The sequence below is a fragment of the Nomia melanderi genome, chromosome 13, assembly GCF_051020985.1.
Source record: "Nomia melanderi isolate GNS246 chromosome 13, iyNomMela1, whole genome shotgun sequence".
Taxonomy (NCBI): Eukaryota; Metazoa; Arthropoda; class Insecta; order Hymenoptera; family Halictidae; genus Nomia; species Nomia melanderi.
The window spans coordinates 3,399,272-3,423,733 of NC_135011.1; the positions used below are offsets into that span (position 1 = coordinate 3,399,272).

At 43.5% G+C, this 24,462-nt stretch overlaps 3 protein-coding genes across 5 annotated transcripts in view; 2 read left to right on the top strand and 1 right to left on the bottom strand.

Moving 5' to 3' along the window:
• The first annotated feature begins 9,231 nt into the window (after positions 1 to 9,231).
• Non2 (upstream activation factor subunit spp27 homolog Non2) lies at positions 9,232 to 13,363 on the top strand. Its single transcript, XM_031987175.2, has 5 exons — positions 9,232 to 9,398; positions 10,659 to 10,749; positions 11,004 to 11,293; positions 11,381 to 11,622; positions 11,702 to 13,363. Exons 1-5 carry the CDS (start codon positions 9,356 to 9,358, stop codon positions 11,816 to 11,818), a joined length of 783 nt encoding a protein of 260 aa, XP_031843035.1. The 5' UTR covers positions 9,232 to 9,355; the 3' UTR covers positions 11,819 to 13,363.
• On the bottom strand, positions 13,354 to 16,371 carry LOC116431620 (cilia- and flagella-associated protein 206). The gene is made up of 14 exons (XM_076373080.1): positions 16,288 to 16,371; positions 16,035 to 16,223; positions 15,803 to 15,968; positions 15,557 to 15,737; positions 15,327 to 15,496; positions 15,057 to 15,270; positions 14,856 to 14,985; positions 14,661 to 14,768; positions 14,493 to 14,595; positions 14,333 to 14,400; positions 14,076 to 14,224; positions 13,915 to 14,013; positions 13,721 to 13,856; positions 13,354 to 13,652 (listed from the first exon to the last, which is right to left on the bottom strand). Exons 2-14 carry the CDS (start codon positions 16,125 to 16,127, stop codon positions 13,425 to 13,427), a joined length of 1,845 nt encoding a protein of 614 aa, XP_076229195.1. The 5' UTR covers positions 16,128 to 16,223; positions 16,288 to 16,371; the 3' UTR covers positions 13,354 to 13,424.
• A 525-nt stretch (positions 16,372 to 16,896) lies between these two features.
• Meltrin (disintegrin and metalloproteinase domain-containing protein meltrin) overlaps positions 16,897 to 24,462 on the top strand; it is a 56,166-nt gene continuing 48,600 nt past the window's right edge. For all 3 annotated transcript variants that reach the window (XR_004235975.2, XM_031987229.2, XM_031987231.2), the window contains exon 1: positions 16,897 to 17,200. Coding sequence is in view for 2 of the 3 variants with exons in the window: in XM_031987229.2 (XP_031843089.1) it covers positions 17,074 to 17,200 (127 nt within the window). In the remaining variant the exon portion in view is untranslated. The remainder of the gene's footprint in view (positions 17,201 to 24,462) is intronic.

Below are 24,462 nucleotides of genomic sequence, written 5' to 3' on the forward strand. Positions count from 1 at the left end.
GCTACCTTGGGCTACCTTGGGCTACCATGGGCTACCCTGGCCTACCTTGGCCTACCTTGGCCTACCTTGGCCTACCTTGGCCTACCTTGGCCTACCTTGGCCTACCTTGGCCTACCTTGGCCTACCTTGGCCTACCTTGGCCTACCTTGGGCTACCTTGGGCTACCTTGGCCTACCTTGGCCTACCTTGGCCTACCTTGGCCTACCTTGGCCTACCTTGGGCTACCCTGGGCTACCCTGGGCTACCCTGGACATCAGTGGTCTACTCCTACCTTCACTCCAGAGCACTGGGGACCAGTACTGACTACCACCGATCAGTAGAGAGCAATGCAGATCCATGGTGGCCAGTACTGATGGATACCAATGGTCCCTGGGCTCCTCCTAAGCTACGTACCGATTGCGAACAGCGATCGGTGAGTCGCATGCTTTTTCTCTTTAACTCCAGTCACCGATCATGTCGTAGGACGAATGGTCCGTAACGACACCGGTGACTGGTGGTACCATTTTAGTAGTTTTTGATTTTGTGAGTGCAGTGACCTCGGATATGCCTCGAGAGGCATACCCGAGAGTAGTAACATTTTATGGTTTATTTCTTAGATAGGATAGGGTTTTCTTGTACGCCGCGTTTAACGTTAACTGCAAATATTAGCAATAATGCTTTGACTTTTTATCGGATAACATAATCTTTAATATGGAATATTAAGATAATATGACTGAGAACTTAGTGGTGCATTAATTGTATCAATAAGTTCAGTCTAATTTTCGATTCCTGCAGTTCGACTAAGATACAGTCGATTGAAATGATGATTATTCGCGTTAAAGTTAATTTAATCGCTGGAATATCACAGTAAATATCGTACAAGAAAACATTTCGCGACGGGTAGGTCTCTGAATCGAAGCAACTACTTGTAAAACATTTTTTGATATTAAAAACTGTTGCTTCGACAAAGGGATCACCTGAGGATTTCAGAAAATTTATTAAGTATTTCAAATAGATTCATTCTTATTGCAATTTCACTTAGAGTCTCATTTTCTATTACATTTCAATTTCTCTTATTGTTTTATTGAATATTACAGTAGTTGTACACTAGTACACTCTTCATTTCTAAAGTTAGAGAGTAAAATTCTTAATATTGAGTCAATTACAGTTACTATTGAGAACCAAATAACATTAGTCCGTTAGAAAAATCAGAAATTAACATGATTTTATAGCTAGGATTTTCAGGATATTGTTTCCATGTTCGTTGCTCGATCTCTCTCACGTGCCCAGGTGCTACTTGGGAGAGTGAGAGCAATGGGCATGATGAAATTGTTATTATTTAAACATGTGCGCGATTGGCAATGGTTAACGTATCATACCCGACGTATTTTCCACTTGTGTGTGTGTGGTTAGGAAGTGGAAATGCATCGGCCTTTATAATACCATAAATCCTCTTTATACGTATATATTCCAGTTACTGTAAATGAAATAAATAAATTATTTGTGGAATATATACACACTTTACCTTATTTCCTTCCTCAGTAGAGTGCAAATATTAACAGATTATTCCATACGTTACCAAATGACATAAAGTACAGTAGAATTATATCAATTTCAATGAACTGTTCGTGCTAAGTAAAATATTGTCTCAAAGATCGTTAGCCATTGCCAGTCGATTTCAGGAATTGATAAACTAGAGTATGAATGTGGTTGTTAGCGAACGTCCCGGGACGTTCTCTCTAGACGTTAGGTTCTTTCGCACTCAGGTGCATCAGAGACAATCGTGGAATGATGTGTGTTTGTGAGAATGAGTCTTTTACCCCTTTTTTAAATATAGCTATAGGTAGGCAGGTAGCATACTCTCTGGAATGAATGTTAGATTTAAGTAGGTAGGGGCCGGTGCTGGCCTTCGTTTCTGCACGATGGTCAGTTACCGGGGGAACTTGAAAAATTGGTTCAAAGTTGACAGCAAAACGGAGCATGCCGTTTGCTGGTCAACTTTGATCTCGACTTTTCAAGTTCCACATAGACACCGCGGTCGCGATCGGTATCAGGCGCGATTAGGCGAAACGTTCGAAATTGCTCGATTGCACTGTCGAAAGGTGAATGACTGGTCCCGAGTCATTGGCCTTTCGCTATCGAGCAATCTCAGGGTTTCAGAAATGGCGGGCTGCCGAAGAAACGAAGAGGCGTATGCCGAAGAGGCCCCGACAAAATGTCGCTCAAGAGGGCAACTATTAATGGCGCTCCATCTTAGCATGGAGATGGAGCGTCATTTTATGTTACTACTTTGTCACTGCACTCATTTTAGCTTCAGTAAAAATGGTGGTGGGAGTAGTAGAAGTAGTTGTAGTTGAATCGGGCTGGACATAGTCGCCCCAACGTTCAGCAATGGGCATTTCGCGATTTTTAATTAGCGTTGCGAATTAAATATTACGGTTTGGATTAGAATTGCGAATGATATAATCGCGATTTCGACTAAAATTGATTTTTATACCTGTTTTTTGAAATTGCTGTAAAGATAGCTTTGCGTATGACAAACACTGATCGCGTTTGATTTTAATACTGTTAAATATAAAGCTCAATTGTGTTAGCTAATACGCAGTTCTCTTGATTTTGTTGTAGCGTTGCGATTAATTGAATAAACGCGTTTGAGAGGACGGACTTTATTAGATATAATTTTCATTGATTAAAGTAGCGTCGCGATATCGATCGATCGCGTTTTTCTTAGTGTCGCGACAATGCATCTTCGCGTTGCCTTAGAGTTGCGTTATATTAAATGCTCAAACATATACCGGAACCATAAGAACCACAGAGCAGTTTGCATTACTGCGAACGGTGGTTCTTCGCAGCTAAAATAGCTGCACACTATATCCCGCAGCCAACATGGTTGCCCCGTATTCCGAAATGTAGTGTTGCGTGTAATGCAACTGGTGCACGCGAGTTATTCATTTTAAATTAAATAAATTAGAGTTTCGATGGATACTGAAACCCTTGCGTTTTTATTGTATTGTGAGATTTGTAAAGTAGCGTTGCAATTAATCATACTTTTCGCGTTTCTTATTGAGATCTTTGCATATTTTATTAATCAGCGTGGCGAACAGTAATGCACCTCTCGCGTTTATTATTCAAAGATTTGTAAATTCCGAAAATTAGTGTTTCGAAAGAAATGGTCCACTCTCGCGACTTTTATAGCACATATAATATTCAGAGTGGACAGTCCCATTTTTTAAACATCCCTCCTTCTATTCAGCTTCATGTAGTTGAACAAAATTTACTATTTAATCATGTGCGTTTCTGTTTCAGAGGAATTTCAGAGGGTTGCAAGGTGGCATTCTATGGGAAAAGTGGTAAACATTTTAATTTTTATTTTCATTTAATTTATTTAATCCTTTGAGTTTCTGTTTCAGGGAATATTATAAATACAATGGTAAGGAAAACTTGTATCCCTCTTCTTAGGTTCCTTTTCTTAAATTATATTCATCTACTAATCGAATAAGAGAGTTTCTGTTGCAGAGAGGATTGAGAGGACTGGACGATGACATTCTCTGGAGGTAGTAGGTAGAAGCAACAATTTAACATGCAACTCTGCCGTTCGAAGAATACACTCGGTCGAAAGTTCTTTTTCTTTTTATCTTCTTATACTTTAATCGTTTCTGTTGCAGGCGACAAGATATGTTACTACATATACACTTTTAACATTTTAACATTGACACATTATTAACTTATTGCGAATACAATTTTTATTTAATGTTCCATTTCAGAATAGACTCAAGAAAGAAGACAGCCGCCGAGGGATTAGTATAGTATTAACTGCGATAGGAATAAGTGCGTTAAATATAAGCGCGTTAAATATAAGAGCGTTAAATATAAGCGCGTTAACAATAAGTGCGGTACACATAAGATTTCGATGTAGAAAGGGAGGTCGATGGAATTGAATGTCCATCCACCTCTCAGGGTCTCCTCGCAGCAACCTCCACGTGGTAGACCTGGAAACTAGCAGCATCGTCGATAGAGTAGCTCCTATCGAGGATGCTGCTAGGCCAATGGCTGCAAAATTGTCTAAATATGTCGAGTAGTTATTCTTTAGATTCATTCGCTTTCGCCTGTTTCTCGTTTTACTCCGGTTCACTTAGCCATGCATGCAAGTGAATCGGCCGCGTGTCAGGTCAGTCAGCGCTGCAGTGTTGTAACTCGATGTGACCGATTCAAAGGGTTATGATGGTGGGGTCCGGTTTGTACCCCGTGGGGAGGGATGCTAGTTGTCCTGTGCCCATCAAAGCCAGAATCGTCACGGAGATCCCAGCAATGGGTGAACGTTGGCGCCGGTGGAGATCATCCTCTGTCCTGGAGATGAGGAAGCATCGGACCTCAACACTGTAGTTCTGCCTGTCTTGCTCGCGGTTTGCTCGCGCACCCTTCTTTTTAATCAGGGACTTCTTCTCTGATTTCTCTAATTGTCGAATCGAGGACTTCCTCCTCGATTCTCTCCCTTTGCTTTTGGCCCGATAATTGCTCGACATATATGCCACCGATACGCAATTGTATAAATCTAAGCTAAGTTAGTATTAAGCATGGGAAAGAAGACGTCGATCATCCGCCGAGGGATTATTAGAATATTAAATGCGATAGACATAAGTGCGTTAGAGATAAGATTTAGACTTAGAACGGGAGGTCGGTGGAATTTAATTCTCCACCCACCTCCCAGGGTCCCTCGCAGCAACCTCCACGCGGTAGACCTGGAAACTAGCAGCATCGCCGATAGAGTAGTTCCTATCGAGGATGCTGCTAGGCCAATGGCTGCGAAATTTTGTTAAATATGTCGAGTAGTTATTCTTTAGATTCATTCGCATTCGCCTGTTTCTCGTTTTACTCCGGTTCACTTAGCCATGCACGCAAGTGAATCGGCCGCGTGTCAGGTCAGTCAGCGCTACAGTGTTGTAACTCGATGCGACCGATTCAAAGGGTTATGATGGTGGGGTCCGGTTTGTACCCCGTGGGGAGGGATGCTAGTTGTCCTGTGCCCATCAAAGCCAGAATCGTCACGGAGATCCCAGCAATGGGTGAACGTTGGCGCCGGTGGAGATCATCCTCTGTCCTGGAGATGAGGAAGCATCGGACCTCAACACTGTAGTTCTGCCTGGGTTGCTCGCGGTTTGCTCGCGTCACCCTTCTTTTTAATCAGGGACTTCTTCTCTGATTTCTTTAATTGTCGAATCGAGGACTTCCTCCTCGATTCTCTCCCTTTGCTTTTGGCCCGATAATTGCTCGACATATATGCCACCGATACGCAATTGTATAAATCTAAGCTAAGTTAGTATTAAGCATGGGAAAGAAGACGTCGATCATCCGCCGAGGGATTATTAGAATATTAAATGCGATAGACATAAGTGCGTTAGAGATAAGATTTAGACTTAGAACGGGAGGTCGGTGGAATTTAATTCTCCACCCACCTCCCAGGGTCCCTCGCAGCAACCTCCACGCGGTGGACCTGGTAACTAGCAGCATCGCCGATAGTGGTGGCTATCGAGGATGCTGCTAGGCTAATTGGCTGCGACACTGTATAAAATATGTCGAGTAGTTATTCTTTAGAGTCATTCTCTTATTCTGCCCGTTTTTCCATTTATTCCGATTCACTTAGCCATGTATGCAAGGGAATCGGCCGTGTTCAGGCCAGTCAGCGCTGCAGTGTCGTAAGTCGATGTGATCGAATCGAAAGGTCATGATGGTGGACTCAGGACCGGTACCATGTTACCGGTACGAGTCTGTGGGTACGGAAATTTTATATATAGTCCCGAGCCCATCGAAGCCATAATTGTCACGGAGATCCTCTCCTTCGTAATACGCTCGCGCCCTTTAGGGCAGAGTGTTGGGGAGAAATGGGGGAACGCTGGCGCCGGCCGAGATCATCCTCTGATTGATTAGATGAGGGATCATCGGAACTCGGCACTGTAGTTCTGCCTGTCCTGACCACGGTTTGCTTCGCGGCACCGTGATTTTGCCTATTTTAATCAGAGACTTCTTCTCTGATTTCTCATTTTCGAATCAAGAACTTCTTTCTTGATTCGCCCCCTTTGCTTCTTGTCCCAATAATTGCTCGACATATTCGCGAATGATGTACAGTTTCATAAGTCTAAATTAAGTTAGAAGTATGATTGTATTTCCGATACAAGCATACAAGTATAAAACGTGCCGAGTAATTAATCATTATTTTAATTCACTCGTTTCGCTTGTCTCTCCTTACTCCGATTCACTTTGCCATGTATGCAAGTGATAATTGCTCGGCATTCTGCGACTAAATTATAGTTCAAGCTATTTGTTAAGGCTAATCTAAGTTAGAATTAAGCGTGCGAAAGAATACATCGATCATCCGCCGTGGGATACTTCATCGTTTCGCCGAGGGATCATTATAATTTTAAGAACGATAGATATAAATGCGTTAAAGATAAGATTTAGGATTAGAACGGGAGGTCGGTGGAATTGAATTTCCACCCACCTCCCAGGGTCCCTCGCAGCAACCTCCACGTGGTGGACCTGGAAACTAGCAGCATCGCCGATAAAGTAATTCGTATCGAGGATGGTGCTAGGCTAATGGCTGCGACACTGTATAAAATATGTCGAGTAATTGTTCTTTAGTTTCATTTATCTCCTCTTTAATCGGGGTTTTCTTTCCTGATTTCTCTCATTTTCGAATCAAGGACTTCTTCCATACATTGTATAAGATAGAAATAACTCTCTGTTACGTTATCCTTAAGCTCAAGAAAGTAAACATCGATTATTTGCCGTTGAAAATTTCCTTTTCATTATAAGTGTAATATTTTTCATATTTCATTTTCAATATAATATATAATCATTCCTCTATAACGAATGATTCTTGCCGTTCTCTGCATAGCATACAGGGCACATAGCGGCAAGAATTATCTGCTTCAAAAAATCTGCACCTTTTGACTGCTGGCGCCATCCGTGGCAAAACGCTGAAACCAGTAGACAAATGTTATCGACGTGGGAGTTCACGCGGGTGACTGTGGCGCCATCCATAACAAAATGTATAAACTGTTTAAACAACAAAGTTTGCGTATTTCATAGAAGATGGCGAAACCTTATCGTTTTGTGTGGTGATCTACCGCATTTGAATCAATTGTCAAGTTTATAAATTAAATGCTCGTTGCCAGGAACAATTCTTCATTTGAATAAAGTCCATCATTGAAATCAGACATGATATTAAATAGTTCGTTTAATATAAATTATAATTTGCATAATAGCCACTATGGTAATACATTAACCATGTACGAACAGAAGTATATTGTACTTCAATTTGATTTGTTAAGATTTCAATTATTAAATTAAAAACTGTTGATATATAATTTATCGAAGAATTTTCTACGACTATCTGATTAATGAAAATAATTACAATGCAACGTTTGTAGATACGTATCTTCAGTCTGTGCCGATGACGTAAAAGTTTGTACCCTCGCCGGTAGATGGCGGGACTAACCCAATTGTCGTCTAGAAATATCAATATTTCCGAGATAACTGGACAAGTGTAACCTCCCTTGCATACATTACAAATAAACAACAAATTGTTCGGTATGTCGTTAAAAAAAACTTGTATAATTCGTTTTGAAATTTTTGGCGATCCGTGGTAGCTGGATGATGAATAATTTGACGATGGAAGTGGTATACATGTCAATGCACCGGAAGTGACAAAAATTTAGAGGGAAAATAATTTCTGTTCCGCGAAAGTTAACAATATTGCCCATTTAGCTACGATATTCGCGTTTGCTTCCGCGTAATGCGTAAATAAAATTATGATCGTGTGATGTCCGGGGGAGAAATTGTTGGTTAGGGTATGATAATGAAAATAATCGTGTATGTTCTAGCATGACACGACGTGAATCCGCGAAAAATGAAATCGCCATTTTGAAGCGTTCAAACACCCGTGGCGGCATTATGTTCCGACGTGTCATCAGTAAATATATTTTCGAGGTTGAAATAAAAGAAAATAAATGCGTGGATCGCCTTGAAAAATTTGTTTAAATATTTTAGTGAACTTGCCAAGATAAACTTATATGGAATTTTAAGGAGAAATTTGTCTTGTAATGAACCTGCCAGATTGGATACAAGCAGCGCCAAAAGTATTCACGTCAGATACAACCAGAACGCTAGCTGGATATGTTAGACGATAAAATCGGGGCAGGCGCTTCCTGAGAAATATTTTCTTCGTGAAAAACTAACACGATTTTGTGAATATAATATTTGCCTACGAGGTACGGTTAAAAAGTTATGAATTTTCAAAGATCATTTCTCGCAGGTATCCTTTCGAACGTGTTGAGCGTTACTGTACCACTGAAGCGAGGAAGAAACCGAGTGGTCGCTTCGACAGTTGCAGCCTATTAAAATATCGCACTGATTGGATACAATTATACATGAATGTATCAATTTTTAGATATGATAAGAACGTGTTTGCCACATATAGTTGGAATACGTTCGAGTACCTAAGAAAGCACCAGAGACTCCATTCCATGCCGTATGAAATTTCACATTTCGTAAACAGAACAGTGCAATTGTTATAGACAAAGATAATGAACTTGATGATGTAAATGATACAGAAAAAATAAGGCAGTACAAATACTGCTGGTCACAATAGCAATGTCATGTACATATTACATGCTACACGCAACGCAGCTAAAATTTTTACCAATATTTGATAAACCGATATTTTTTTTTTTGTCATATCTGTAAAATGTATACTGATTGTCATATGATGAGACTATATGCCCGACGCTACGAATCCCGGAGTGGTCGCTTTGTACAGTCCATCGTGATAAAATCATTGGAAGGATTGCGGGAAATTACATTTCGATCCGTTAAATCGCAATATTGCGCAAGGGGCGTCATGAGAAACTTGTAGAGAAAAAAAAACTGACCCGATTTGGTGTATATTATATCCTCCTTAAACGTCGTGGAACGACGTTATGGATTATTGAAAAAATATTTTCTGGAAGAAACGAGACTAAGTAAATGAGTCGACTGTACCGTAGACGCCACCGGCAGCCACGAGCGGTCGCTTGTGGTACACGTACGATCAAAACGCTTCCGCGAACGTATTGGCGGAATGTCGAAATAGAGTCGTTCGATCGCAGAATTACGGGTGGGGCGTCATGAGAAACTTGTAGTTTAGAAAAAACTAACACGATTTGGTGTATATAGTATTCGTTTTCAGTGTACCGTTTACGAGATATCTGTTTTCGACGTTTCAGCAACGGTCCGCATATCGACTCACTATTTGGTGTGACTGTACCAACGGACGCTACACAGGAGTCCGCAGCCGGCATAGGTTCAGTTAGCAGCAGAACGCACAGCGAGAAGTACGACCATGGCTGATATCTCGAACGAAGAACTTCGCAAGGAGATCACCGGTAAGTGGAAATATCCTTCGATTTACCGGACTCTGGCCTTCGATTATTAGAAAACTAAAGCAGTTATTGCATGTGCCGTAAATTCGTGGTACATTCGCGAGTAGGAATACGTAGGAAATCAGGCTCTTTGCTCTTGCGATGCTACGACTTTAGCGCGCACGTATGCGACGAAGTGGCGTGCCCCACGCCGGCCATTACAACCGTGATACGATACTCGTATTTCCACCTACGTACAGGTTCATCGGGACATTGTATTGCGAAACGGTTTCGTGTAATCTGTCCCTAATTTTTAAAGAAAATTATTCGACGCCTACGAAAATTGTCGATTTTCTTTCGGTTTTCGGAGAACCGATAGCTTTCCTTGTCCTTTCCTATAGTGTACGTTGCATGACGCGACTGGCTGTGGTGGCGCGCGCCAGAAGCCATCCCATGCTTCGTATCTCGTCTCTTTCTCTTCTGTTCTACGACATTTGCGCCGTGAAAACCAATCTTAGGATGGACCGTGGCCTCATTTTCTCCGATATTTCCACGGATTTCCGTTTTATTTTTCTATTTCACCGTTCCAAATATAGCTTCGTCCCTCCGATTTAACGCGTTCGTTACACTCGAGACCACAGCAAACTTCATTACTGCAAATGTTCGTTGGCACGCGTATTTTCCCGCCGTCATGTAGGCCCTTCGTCACTGCGATACAGAATGTGGATTCTCGTGGGTTTTCTCGTCGATTCCATTGTTCTCTGCGAATCATCCGACGAATTAAAAACAATCTCGAAAATCCAAATCCGTTGGTGTTTGGCCATTTTACGCCACGGACTTTAATCAATTTTCTGACTTTTGATGAGTGGATGCATCACGATCGATCGGCCGATGTGGAGTACGCAATTTCATAAGCACGATTTACGCGTTAAATTCTCCTTGGAAACCTTACTTTCAGAAATTCTTTTTCTGCTCCATGCCCGAATAATCAGTAACCGGCTTCGAATAACGGCAGCCATTTGTGTCCAGTATTTACTAGCCGCCTAACGCGGGAAACCACATTACCCTAGATTTTTCCTGTGTGGTTATATCTCCACTTTTTATTTGTCGTATTATAATTAGCGAATTGATTGATTATCACTGAAATATTTTCCTTGAACGTGTATTTCATGTTTCGATATTCTTAAAAACACATGCATGGTTTGGTTTTACAATAATCAACAGTAGAATACATAAAAGTAACTCAATGTTATTTATAAACAAGTTCAACTTTACATTTTACAGCCATCCTTAAGGATGCCGACCTCACTGCAATGTCTGCGAAAAAGGTCAGGCTACAGATTGAGGGAAAACTGGACATAGATCTTACAGAAAGGTAATAATTGTTGTAAATTATTTAATTTTTAACATAGAAATGTGGACATGGCATGGATGCAGTAGCAGGCACTCGTGCAATTTTCTGATAATTCAGGAGTGAGTTTGACTGTGTCCTAGATAAAAAGAAGGATCTCTGCGTGGAACTGAATTTAATGGTTACCACCTCGTTCCTCCTTCGACATTTTCTTTGTTATTCAGTTTTTCCTATGATTATTAAGACTGTTTTAATTGAAATTTATTAAATGTTTATAGGAAGAAGGAAGTAGATAGTCTAGTCATGGAGTGTTTAAAAGAAAAGCATGATGGAGCAAAGAAAAAGAAGAAGACTGCCAGTGAAGAATCTGAAGATGGAGAGGAGGAGGAGGAAGGATCAGAAGAAGAAGAAGAGGAGGAAGAGAAGAAGCCAGCCAAAAGAAGTCCCGCGAAAAAACCCATAAGCAAGCGTAAAAAGGGATCATCTGACGACGAAGAAAGCGCTAGCGACGACGATGCAAGTGATGAGGAATACAGTCCAAAGAAACCAAAGGCTACACCTAAGAAAGGTATATATGAGGCGCATTTTTAGGTGTTGATCAGAGGATTGATTAAAATGAGATTACTGTTTTCACAACTGATTATTTTTGTAACAGGTAAGCCTGGCAAAAAAGGCAAGAAGAAGGGTAGCGACAGCGACAGTGATGAAGATTGGGGCAAAAATAAGAAAGCTCAAGGAGGTGGTGGTGGGAAGAAGGGTGGCGGTGCTGGTAAAGGTGGTTACACTCGTGCTATCACACTCTCTCCCGAGCTTGCTGCTGTCGTTGGTGCGGAGCAGATGGCTCGACACGAAGTCGTGAAGAAGATCTGGAGCATCATTAAAGAAAGAGACCTTTATGTAAGTATCAGTCTCTATTACAGGATGTGTTTGCATTCGATGTGTCATGTTTCATTTAACAATGAATAATGTTTTACAGGATCCTAAGAATAAGCAGTTCGCCATCTGCGACGATGAACTGTTGACAGTAATTGGAGTAAAACGTTTCAGAACTTTCGGTATGATGAAATACCTCAAAAATCACTTTGTAGATTAAATCATCCCTGAGCCACAATCTCCGACAGGTTATAAACTCTGTATAACATATTCCAGGATGCAAAGTGCATCTTTCCATCTTTCTCACACGAAACATACATAAATACATATACATACAAACACACACGACATACTGCGACTTAAGACTTTAGCCATGTTTACACCGTTCCGATGCACTCTTGTTGTCCATGGTAGTTGCTTCCTCTCGTGGAATGTTCGCGATGTAGCGTCTTAAGTTATGGGCATTATTAAAAGCACGGGCACCACACAACATTGCTGAAGGTAGCCATGGTATGATGCGTAATGCACATGATGACCCACGAGTACGAATTCGTGTAAATTCGAAGTAACGCCAGAACAATACGAAAGGGAAGAAGCGGTACCATGGACGGTTGAATGATTTCGCGCGCGCGCGTAATGTGGAAAACATTCAAATGGCCGATAGTCAGTAAGCTGGTTTTAAGTCTATATTCAGGATTAATGTTTTATCGTTTGTCCGGTGGTTCTCGTGAACCACTCATTCCCGCCAAGCATGAAAACACGGTGTGCTACTGCGGCAGTGAAATCGAAGCAACAAATATGCTCGGAATTATTTTTATGTTGATATCTTTGTTTTTATCATGTGACACTCTTTCGAAGAAATGATTGGAAGGCACTTACTCAGTTACGAATATTTCTAGAAGACTGCATTACATTTTGCGTTCTACTTTACCTAAATTTCGATTAAACCCTGAACTGCCGCCAGACGAATCACACAATGTTCTCATTCGTTTCGTTTTCACATGAATTCTAGGTATATTTCGGTAACGGATTTGTAACAGAGAGAAAAAAAGGGGCAAGTGATTTTGTCAACCAACGAGAGAGAATAAAATTAGAAAAAAAGTGCGGTAAAAATAAAGAGAAATACGATGCGAAAAAATCAATATTCTGTACCTCTTCTGTATAATAGCTACATTATACACTGAAATTATTACTAAGCGAAATTTAATTGTATTATCGTGTAATTACTAATTATTGTCGTAATTATAGGTTTCTTGGTGTAAAAAAATTGACCTAACTTTTAAGATGTAATGGTAAAGTGATGTATTCAGTGAAGGTACGATGTATGCATATTAAAAAAAAAAGTCACAGTATGTGCAGTAATTGCGCAACGTTGAAACTGTAGAGAATAAGGATAGGTTCACGGTGCGAGGTACGGAATTGATCCTGATCGCGGAAGCCACCCCCAAGCCTCGATGTGTATGGAAACAAAAAATAAAACATTCGTGTATTTTGAATTTAAATTAATACGAACGCTGGCCTAACTTGACGAAGAGAGCCACGAGGATGAAATCCATTACAAACATTCGATGATAAAATATGAGGATAATAAGAAAAGAAAAAGACTACGCGGAGTATGGGTAAAAACAAGACGCGTGTACACGGAATGACAAATTATAATAACATGTTTGTTTTTTTTTAAGGAAAGGATGTGCGGTTTGTGCCCTGATATTCCGTGAATGTATTTGAGAACATCATTAAAAGATATTGCTTTCATTTTTTTTAATATTGTCCTTTGTACATTTATTCCTCGCCGTATGATTCTGAAAACCGTTTCAATGAAATCTTCACAAATGCTCGAGTTCGTCTTCCAAGAAGGAAAGAATATGTTGATCGTCATCACGTCTGCCCCGTAAACCAAAGGTGTATGTCAGTAGTTTCTTCGTGTTCGTGTAGTTGTCTCTCCTAGTTTGCACTTCTTTGTTTCGAGGTGGAGCAGCTTGAACGTATACGCCGTATCGGAAGTTGGACTTATCCGTTTGCGTGCTGCGTGTGACGCATCGACTCACAGTTGCCTGAAGTAAAACAGGACTCAAGTATTTTACAGTGTATCATTTTCTATTATTTTCTCTTATACAATTACCAAGTTCAGTGCTCTTCTCCGTAAATCCCAAATATTCGAAGAATAATCCTTATCGATAGTAGGAGGAAGAATGTGGGTGTCCGTTTGAACGGTTTGCGTCTGGCACATCTTCAGTTGGGCTCCCTTGTCCGATACCCTTGTATCGATTGCAGTATTAAAATCAATTGCCACATGTCTCGCATCGGAATACTTACAGCTTCTCTGCTTTCAGCGCTTGAACGTCGTCGAACACTTGGAACAAGTACACGTACTCCGGATGATGCCGTATGAAGTCGAGCGCCCCGTAAATGTACCTATCAACGACGAAACTTAACAACAGCCCTCGCACAATTAGTTCTACCTGGTTCAAAGCTACCTGTCCGGATCCTCTCCGAACTGCCTGGCCGCCTTTCTCGAGCTGAACACATAATATTTTCCTTTCCACTTAGCGACTCCGTTATTCGGATTTCCCGGGATCAGCGCTCCCTGCACGAGGGCGAACGTCCACGCGCAAAATCCTAGAAACTATGACGGAGCGAATTAATTAACCTAGGGTGGATATCAGGTTCAGCCACGTACTCCGGCGTGGCTCTCAGCAAACATTGATTTCACCCCGTCGCGTGTTAATCTCACCTCGAGATTTATGTTCTCGAAGTCCTTGGTGGTGTCTGGGTAATAAAGGGCGCACTTGCCGCACTCGGCTGTGAACAGGGATCATGATGTCAGTCAGTGGAGCAGCACGCGCAACGTTTTTAGCCGGCGCGGTCTCGTCGTCGTAACACTGTTTTATTACTTATCAATTCGCCCATTGACTGTTCCAATCTCTCCGCATCCGTCGGGACGCTGCCCTTGGTTAGCATGTCGTTGAGCACCGCCTCGTTGAACACGTTGACCGTCTGCGGGCGAGCAATCAACGTTCATCTCTCGCTACCTATCGCGTGTTATTGCGTTCGGTAATTACCCTCGTATTCAGGTTCTGCAGTTCCCATAGAAAGTTGTTGATACTGCTCAATATAATCACCTCGTCCTGGAGACCCATCCATATGTCGGCTAGGTCGATGAATTGCGGCTGGAAAAGTCGGAGAATGCGAGATCTCGCGTGCGTGAAAACGGATTCCCTCGAGGGGAACGAAATATGAAACGCACGTATACTCACGTATACTTGGACGGTGGGGATGGCGGTCCTGTATCTTACGGTGTCGTGGATCTTGAACAGACGACCCTGAAGACGTTCCATGAGAGATTGTAGCTCCTTCTCGCAGCGTTCCACGTCGCTTAACACTTTCCTGCAATGAAAACAGCTAGGTTCTCGATGCCGTTGTCAAAACCCTGTCAGACTCGGCGCAAACTGAACAACCTGACGTAGATTTCTTGCTGCCGGCAGGCAGCCAGCATCCCGATCAGCCAGTGCAGATTCTCTACGGTGAAAACGCCGAACGGCAACACCTCCCAGTAGCAAATCGTTTTCTCCACGGCTGCGGTGAACCTGTAAATCTTCAACATCAGCCGCTCCAGCAAGTCCACGACGGAATCGTGGCTCTTCTTTACGGCTTCTTGCAGAATAACTGGCACTGAAAACACATTAACATATAGTTTCTCTGATTCTCGAAGTGAAACAAGGACTCACGATCGTCGATGCCTTCTCCGCCCCGCTGGCAATCCCTGTTGAACAAACGTATCCCGGCGACTATGCACATCAGCTCCATCAATTGCTCCTCCTTCTCGCGTTTCGACATTTTCACGTACGCTTCTAGCTCGGACGGCTGGAAGACACTCTGAAGCGCTACCGAGACCTCTCTAAATAGAACAAGGAGCATTGTTATTTCAGCATGCGCGATTCAGCACTCAACTTCGTACCGGAGCACCGAGGGCACCGTAGGATTGCCTAGACCGCTGAGAACCGTGATGACCACCAACATCTTCTGGTACAACCTTTCGGAGTCTTGTTTATTGGTCAGCCTCTCCGTCTCACAGATTTCCGCCACCATTGGACCGGTTTTCTGGTGTAGACGCAATCTGTGGCGTCTGACTGTTTCATCTGTAGAAAGATTCTGTAAATGGTTGCAGTGAAGATGTCCATGGAACTTTGAAGTACTTCTTTACCTCTGTCTCGATAATGTTTCGCGTAGTACAATTGACTTTTCAGTATCGTCAAACTTGTGCTCTCTTGATCCGATATTTTCTTCACGATCGCTTCGACGATCCGCTCATTGTGCTCTTCGTCATCAGCTTTGATTTCGTGTTCAGGATTCAGTTGAAATAGGGTAACCTGCGCAGGATGTTAATGATTGTTTAAATTAAATCAAAATTCTATGTTCATACGCAAAGTACTCGCCAGAAACGAAGCTAAATCCCTGGTAGCATGGACATCTCGCGCCCTGCACTCTACCACTACTCTCTTGATCACTTCTTTTCGCGAATTCTCCATCTTGAACCCTCAACAGCAATTGCTGGAACGTGTTTCACTGAACCGGCTACGTTTCGTTTTCCTCGGCTGTTTGATCGATACCTGGGGAGCTCCTATCTGCGTAATTTACGTAAACACTGTATCGTTAATAATTCATTAAAAACACAACAAACTTTAATACCCATTCTATATCTACGTTTACTCCAAGTGTCAACGATTGATACTAGAAACGTAATACTAAATTTACATTTAAAATCAATTAACAACACTGAAATGCCTAAAATTCAATTGAAAATGTTCGTCACGAGTCTAACGCTATATTATAGGTCAAGGGGTTAAAGAAGACATTAAAATGTCAATATCCTTTCTACGCATATTTCATTCCTTCACCTTTAACTTCTCACGTCAAATCATATTCAAAAAACTCCAAACAAAAAGCTCGCTGCTCACTTAATGACTCATATCTCCTTCGTATCATCGAATGCAAAAACCAGCACTGAAAATGAACGGGTTTCATTAACACCGTTCCTCCAATAATATTTTCAACAGCCCGTAACAGTCGCTTATCCTTGAAGATCGAAAGGAGAAGAACTCAACGTGCGCGACGAACATTCGTGCAGAAGAGAAATGCATAATCGAAAGAGACAAAGAAGAGTCGGCGAATTCACGACTCAAACGGGATTCGTTTTCGCGCGGTAGGAGACCGGCGGTGGTCGGGCATGGTCGGCCACGCTCGGCGGCTCGATACGTCGCGTGGTGGGGAGGGAGGCACGGTCAGAGGTGTCGCGTCAGTCTGCACCGGCGGAGCAATCGGGTTGGATGGTCAGTACGGTGAGGGTGCGCTTCACGAAAGCGGGTAGCGAGGACGATCTCCGTGCAACGAGAAAGAAAGAAAGCGAGAACGGTTGTCATGACGTTCGCGTGAGCCTCGTGTCGTACACGCTGTGCGAGTCGCCGTCCGAGAAACATGTCGAGTGATATCGTCCGGCGCTCGGGTCCGCGATTCACCCTCGGCGGTGTAACGGTGCTGTGGAAATTGGTGCTGGTTCTGGTGGTGGTCGTGATCCTGTCCGGTGTCTACGCGGAGAGCCAGGGTGAGTCGACTGATTTCTCTTTACCTTTCGCCTAATATCATCCGAAACCTTGGCTACCGAACGTACGTTCAGCTGTGCATCGGTTAGACCTTGGGCTAGCCACTTGTCAAAGTGACACCACGGTTATAGAATGGAAAAATTCGATGAAATCATAGTACAGTGATCATGTACAGAGAGCTGGTTAAGTGTCAGCGGTACCATTTGAAAATGTTAAAGATGGAACCAACTTGGCTCGTGACAGAGTCATCATCTAGCTCGAGTCCTTTGTTTGGACCGTTTGGTCACGCTTGCAAAACGTTTTGTCTCGCAACCACGTTTCTCGCGCGATCCACGCGGTTGATGATTAATTTTCATTGACAATGGAAATGCAAAGTCGCGATTAGTCAGGTTCATCTGGACACTGCTGGTTACTCGGGGTATGACCGATCCTCTGTGCAGCGACGCGTGACCAAACGTACGCCGCCGCTGCACCGTCAGTGTATTGTTTTTGTTGATCGCCTCGAGACAAGAGAAATCGAAGCTCGTCCGACGGTCGTTGTTCCGTTCGCGGAACCGAACGAAACGCGCCCGATGTTCGTTTAAATGAGATTGATAGGGGATGCAGCTGGGGTAGCTGCGATGGACGTGTGTAGGAACGCGCATCGCTGGTCGCGCGTGACAGCCTCTCTGTTGGCCAAACAATGCGAGGTCCGCCCGCTAACCTGTTATAACTGGCAGGCTTTTCTTTAATGAAAGATTCTACGAGCGTAGGCGTGGAAATACTGTGCAATGAAAATGTCGCGAAAATGCTATGCTTTCGGGGACAGGAAATTAGGAAGTTTTGTTGGAATAATTTGTTGAGTTTTGTTACTTTGAGTATAGTCAAATGTTAACCCTAGGGGTTAATGCATCCCCTAACTAGAGACCCGAACAGAACAATAGTGAAGCTGGTTTCATTACTTTTGTAAAAATGTTGTTAACCCTAGGAGTCCTATAGCAACCTTATATAGCTGAGGATTATCACTGCATCCCCTAACTAAAGACCCCAACAGAACAATAGTGAAGCTAGTTTGATTATTTTTATAAAAATGTTGTTAACTCTAGGAGTCTATAAGTATATAACAACCCCATATAGCTGATGATTACCACTGCATCCCCTAACTAGAGACCTGAACAGAATAATAGTGAAGCTGGTTTCATTGTTTTTGTAAAAATGTTTTTAACTCTTGGAGTCTATAGGTGTATAGCAACTCCATATAGCTGACGATTACCACTGCATCCCTTAACTAGAGACCTGAACAGAACAATAGTGAAGCTGGTTTCATTATTTTTGTAAAAATGTTAACCCTAGGAGTCCATAAGTCTATAGCAACCTTATATAGTTGAGGATTACCACTGCATCCCTTAACCAAACACCTTAACAGAAGGATATTGAAGATAGTTTGATTATTTATATTATAAAATCGTTGTTGTATCACCGTTATCGTTAGTTTTATTAATAGAGGTGAATTGATTCACTGAAACTGGTAACCAATACGGAACAAAGAGGCGCAGATTTATCTTCCCCGTGTTTCGGTAGCGTGACGGGTTAGGGGATGATCGCCGGATCAATGAAGATTTACGAGCGAAGCATACGAGCGAATACCTAATACGCGTCAATACCCGATAGTTTCGGGGATTCATTTAATCGTTTATCCGGGAACACGTTGCGCGTAATGAGAATAAGATAGCTTTATGCGCATAATAGAACTCGTGTATCTCCGTTTCGGTGGCCATTTAACTTGCCGCACGCTGGAGATCTCCCGTGGGCTGCAGCTAGCCACGAACCAGCGTTGCATTTAAACCTTGGTTTACCGCTTCTTTCATGCATACTTTGAATGATCCTTTCATCGTGCACAATATGATAATAACAGTAACACTATCCCGTATTTTCTCCAATAATAGTCATTCGTTTATGTCTATAAACTATCGTTCAAGGTACCGAGCATACCTAAACTGTTCGGAGCGTCATTGTTGCGTGCAGCCCTCTAGATTCTGTTCGCTCGGTTTCTGAATAATGTAGATACGCTTCATTTCAGTGAAAGTTCAGAAGTAAAAGGCTAGAGTAGGCTCAGAGATTGTCTAGGAATCGAGCAGGATAAAAGAGGCAATAAAAGTTCGAGTAATGCTCGAAATTCTTGAGTGGATGCAAGTTATACGTACAGACTTGACGGAAGCGTCTAGCTTTTCGTTCGGCATGAATGAAAAAGGGAGAGCGGTGACTCATCCGAGACACACGTGTGTGCAGTTCAGTCTTGCGTAAATCCTTAACAGCATCGAGAGATAATGCCACTTTGTTGACATTTCATTCGGCGCAGACAGTGAATTTTTTATCAACCTTTCAACTCTATATAAAGAGACCATCGATCATCCGATGATCAGAGCCGAGCTACGTCGGGCGCGGTCGCCAGCTTAGCTTATCACGCACGTATCACTGGCATCGTTTCTCGTTTTCGTTCCATTATGAAAATACGAAGAAACGTTTCTGCGTTTCGTTTCACGGACGACGGAGCAACACGCGAGTACAGTTTCAGCTAAAAATGGCGAAAGGGGAGTGGTAGGCGGGATAGGCGAAGAAAAAAATGCCGCAACAACGGCTTAATTATTCACGGAGGCGCGCGATCTCGCGGGCCGCGTTCGTTATTTTCTCGTCCTTCTCGGAACGCTCGACGGGCCGTGAAGGCACTCGTCGGAGAGTCCTTGAGAACCCGCGTAGCCTCGCGACTCGTCCGCTGTTACAGATTTCGCGGTTCTCCGGGACCAAAGGAGCAAACTTAGCTACCGTCTATGGTCTGACCAACGAGACGAGGCAGCGAACGTAATGAAAAATGTGCGACAACTACACTCAGCCGGGACTGGGACACAGTCGTATGCGTTGGCCAATCCTAGTACTCGGCTCGTGAATGTTCTGTTTATTTATGTTTTGTTCTGCCTCGTCTCATTAGGCAGACTGTAGATCGTTTGCGCACGTTTTCCACGTTTTTCCTTCCACTCCGCGTGTCGCAATCGCTCCCACCATAGACAGTGTGATTTTATGGGTGTCCTTGTGCCTCTTTCGCAGCTCGCGTTCCTCTTTTCGCGATTTCCCGCGTGTCTATGCTATTTCTCGCCCTGCAAAGTCGAAGCATCGCGACTGGCATACTCGTTTCACTGGCTTCGGTTTGAGATGCAGACCAAAAGGAAGGAGAGAAGGAAGGTCGTAGACAGTGGATCGTCTGGGACATCAGCGGCCAGTGATTCATTGGGATGACTCCAGTTCCAGCGTACACTCGAAGTTAACTGATCGCCCGTAATCGATGATTAATCCATCCTCCTCGAAGGCGTCGACGTGGTCGAGTGGCTCGTCGAGTTGACCCGAGGTGTGTGTACCCACTCGAAGTAGCTCGATGCGTCGACGAAGGAGGCTCGTCTACGTTCTTTGCCTGTCCTGCTAACATTTTCATCCTGCTGATCAGTTGAACGCTCATCGAAACTCCTATGCAGTCGGAACAGTTTCCCTAATAAAGCAGAAGCTAAAGAGTCACGATTCATCGTAACGACTGCTCTGCTATTTTTCTTCGAATTTGACGACAAAACTGTAAAATGAAATGAGTCAAGACACCGGTGTCTTTGACTCCTAATAAACGTAGCCGCAACGATGACAAAGCGATGACAGGACTTTCCCATTGGACATGAAAGTTTCAACTGATAATATCACTTCAGCTCGCGGAACCATCAAATCTGCTGCTAGCATTTTTCCCGCTGGTCGATCAGTTTACTACGAGATCCAATCGCTTAGGGGAAGTTTGCCAGTTTCGAACCGGTCCGAGGAGGCGGGCACTGCTCTTATCGGCGAAGAGGTTTCGCGGGAAAGCACTGACACTCCGATAATCCTTGTCGCAACCGCGGGTTCGAAACTCGAGGCTCTTTCTCTGTTGCGTAAACGCGATTATAAACGCTTCCTTTAGGCGACAGGCTTACTCACCGCTTACTTGCCGAGCGGACGATCGTTTCGAGTCCGTGCAATAGCCGACTCGATGACGTCGCGACTTCCGTTCTCCTGATTGCCCGGCCGCTTTTCACCTTCGGAACAAGCCTTGGCGATTTGCGAGCGAGCAAATAGTCACTTCGAGGATGGACAGCTGGATCAGTCCTCTTTTCGATCGGTAGTCGGTAGATTCTGAGTGAACGCAGATGCTCGGTGGATCTTTAATACGTTAAGCTCTTCTCTTACAATACCAGACTCGTGAAAATTTCGAATGGAGGGCAACAAATATGACTGTCGTTGCATTTACTTCAGTTAAAGTCAAGTATTATTCTTCTGTTATTGTAATTGTTAATGATAGAATTCTTCCACTTTTCTACTAAATTATTCATGATAAAGTAGTTTCATACTAGCTACCTTTTTCTGGCGAAGATAGAAACAGTCACTAGATAACCATTAGGTATCGCAGTTCTATTCACTATCATCTGATTATCTCGCTAATCATTTTTCTTCAACGTCGACCGTCTCGCTTAATAGTTCTTAAAACCTTAAACACTCGCTTTCAACAGCATTCGTCGCAATTGCACAGAGATCGATGCCTATCAATTACGCGTTAACAACACGGATTGAAGCGTAACCGTTAATTCTATTACAAGTTTGTTTCTGTAATCGTTAACAGCGGCTCGCTGTAATTGCCTCGATTGCAATCGCAGTTAATGATCAACGATTACGCAAAGTACCCCGTAATCGAATAAACTATTACATTCTAATTTTCATCTCTAGCGCGTTATCATATTAAATTCCGTTCGATTCTGGCCGTCAACCGATACCCAATGCGAAACGATATCCGCCGGACTTTGTCGACTCCGAACGCGTTGTTAATTACGTGTCCGTTATCCCGACGAGGTCAGCGTTCGCTGGGCAGAGATATCATAACCGTTTCCACGGTTCCCCTGAACGGTTCCCGTTCTCGGTTTCGAGAGCACGAGCGTTGCGGTTTCGCCTCGAACATCTTTCACCTGACATCCCCGTCATCGTCACGCGACCGTGATAGCGCGACGATAATCGATGAGCACAGGGAACCGCGAAGAAACTGGAAAGACAGTGATAAACTGGCGACGATCTGCTCATCAATAATTAATCAGGCGTTCGACGGAGGACAATTGCGTCTCTGCGATCTTCCGTGAACGCGGATGCGATCGTTGGAAAATCAGCGTTCCCGGGTATTCGTTGGATCATCGATCATCGTTAGCCGGCAACGTTGTCGAATTTTATTAACAAGCTCCCCGGGAAACCGGGAGCACGGCCTATAAATCACCGGGATCGTATTACCCGGGCGAATGCGGTGGATTCGTTCGGCGGGGTCGGTCGATCTCGTTGGTTCTCTAATTAATTCGTCGTAATTGCGACTGGCGTGACGGAAATCGACGGCCCGCGAGAATATTTCTTTGTCCTCTTCGAACTTTCGAATTATTGTTCGATCTTTCTCCCTCGAGACTGTGGATCGATTCTGTTCTCCGCGAAGAGGGTTGAGGTATTCGTTTGCAGGGAGTAAAACAGCGTGTACTCAACATCTCTAGAATCTGCATTTGAGTGAATTATATTTAGAGATAGGATAGAACTAGCTCATCAATTGAGATAAAATTAGATGTTCGAATAAAGGTTCTCAGAACCTTAAAATAGAGGTTTCAAAGATCTCGACGTCTTCAATGATTAGGATACTCTATCGCTTTATAAATAAAGGTTCTCAGAACCATAAAATGAAGTGTTCCGAAGCTCTCAGCGTCTTCGACTCATAGGACACTCGATTACCTCATAACGCTTTCGTTTTATTGTCAAATTCTAACTCTGTTTTTTAACAACAAGATTCTCGGGTATCGCTCGTAGTTTTCATACGGCGATCGACGATACCCCGTCCGCTCGACTTTCGATTAAACGGTCTCCCCGGAGCCTCGTCTGGTGACGAGGCAACAATGCGGCTGCGAGAAAGGCAATGAAACCTCGCCCCCGCCACTTTACATTCTTCTTCATTGTCTGCCCGTTAAAACGAGCCGCCGTCGACGCCGTTGCCCGTCGCCCGTCGCCACCGCAGCCGCGTCGAGATCACCGTCGGCGAAAGAAAAAATTGTCGCGACGCCGGTGACGAGGGTGCGACACCCCCGTATACCCGGCGGAAAAATAGTCGCGCCTTTTTCGCGGAAACCGCAGACACTGGGACTTCCAGCGTCCCTATCTTCGTCGACGATCTGTCTAGTTCCTTTGCTCTTTTGCCTAAGTATTCTTGCGTTTAATCGTGATCAATTGTTCGCGTCGAAGCTACCGACGTTGTATTTACGGATTTCGATAATAAACAAAATCATTCTCGATCGAGAATCAACGGTGACGATGTGGTTACAAGCAACTTATTAAAAGTTATCTTGAAAATTAGAGTCCCAGATGTCTTAATAAAAATGTTAGTCTCAATCAATTTTGACTATCATTAAATTAAGGAATTATCTTAATTATATTGGTTTCCAGTATTACTATTATCAGTTACTTTTATTATTAAATTAAATGTAATATAGCGACTGGCAGTAAAATCTTATCGTAAATGCTCGTAGTCGCAACCCAAGGATCTTAGTCGTAGAACTCGCAGTTACCCTAAACTCTGCACGATCCGCCGCAGAAAATAGCGACCCAGTTAATAGAGATCCAACCACGTTAACAAAGTAAGATGAATGCATATAACTTTACGACTGTCGTTCGAGGCGTAAACTCGGTAATACCGTGCTCGCGAGAACGTTAAATACCGCCCCGCGGGGCTATTTTCGCGCTAGCACGCATTATTTCGTGGACGTCTTCAGCTCGTAATTAATTAGTGCTGCGATGGGCGGAGGTGTCGGATAGTGGATGTTCGCAGGACCGATTGTAGGAAATCTCAATTACAAGGCGGGGATTTAAAAGCCAGCGGCACGGGCGTAGGAAAGCCGGGAGTTAAGGCAGGCAGAGCAGGGCTCGGCGAGACGGGTCAAGAGCGTTTAAGCTCAATGAAAACGACGATCGGGCTCGTGCCACGTGTGGGCAGGATTTTCTAAACGATACACACCCGTGCTCGTGGGCGAGCGGTACCAGCCGACGCGCTCCGTCCGCGACATCCGCAGATTATTGCGATTTCTCGGTCGTTCTTGCCGTGTAATCCGTCCCGCTCGATGATTTCACTTAGATTTTTCCACCTCGTTCCTCCGTCGTCGCTCTGCCTCTACGCCGGGAACCAGTTTTTTTCCGTCGATTTTTCCACCGA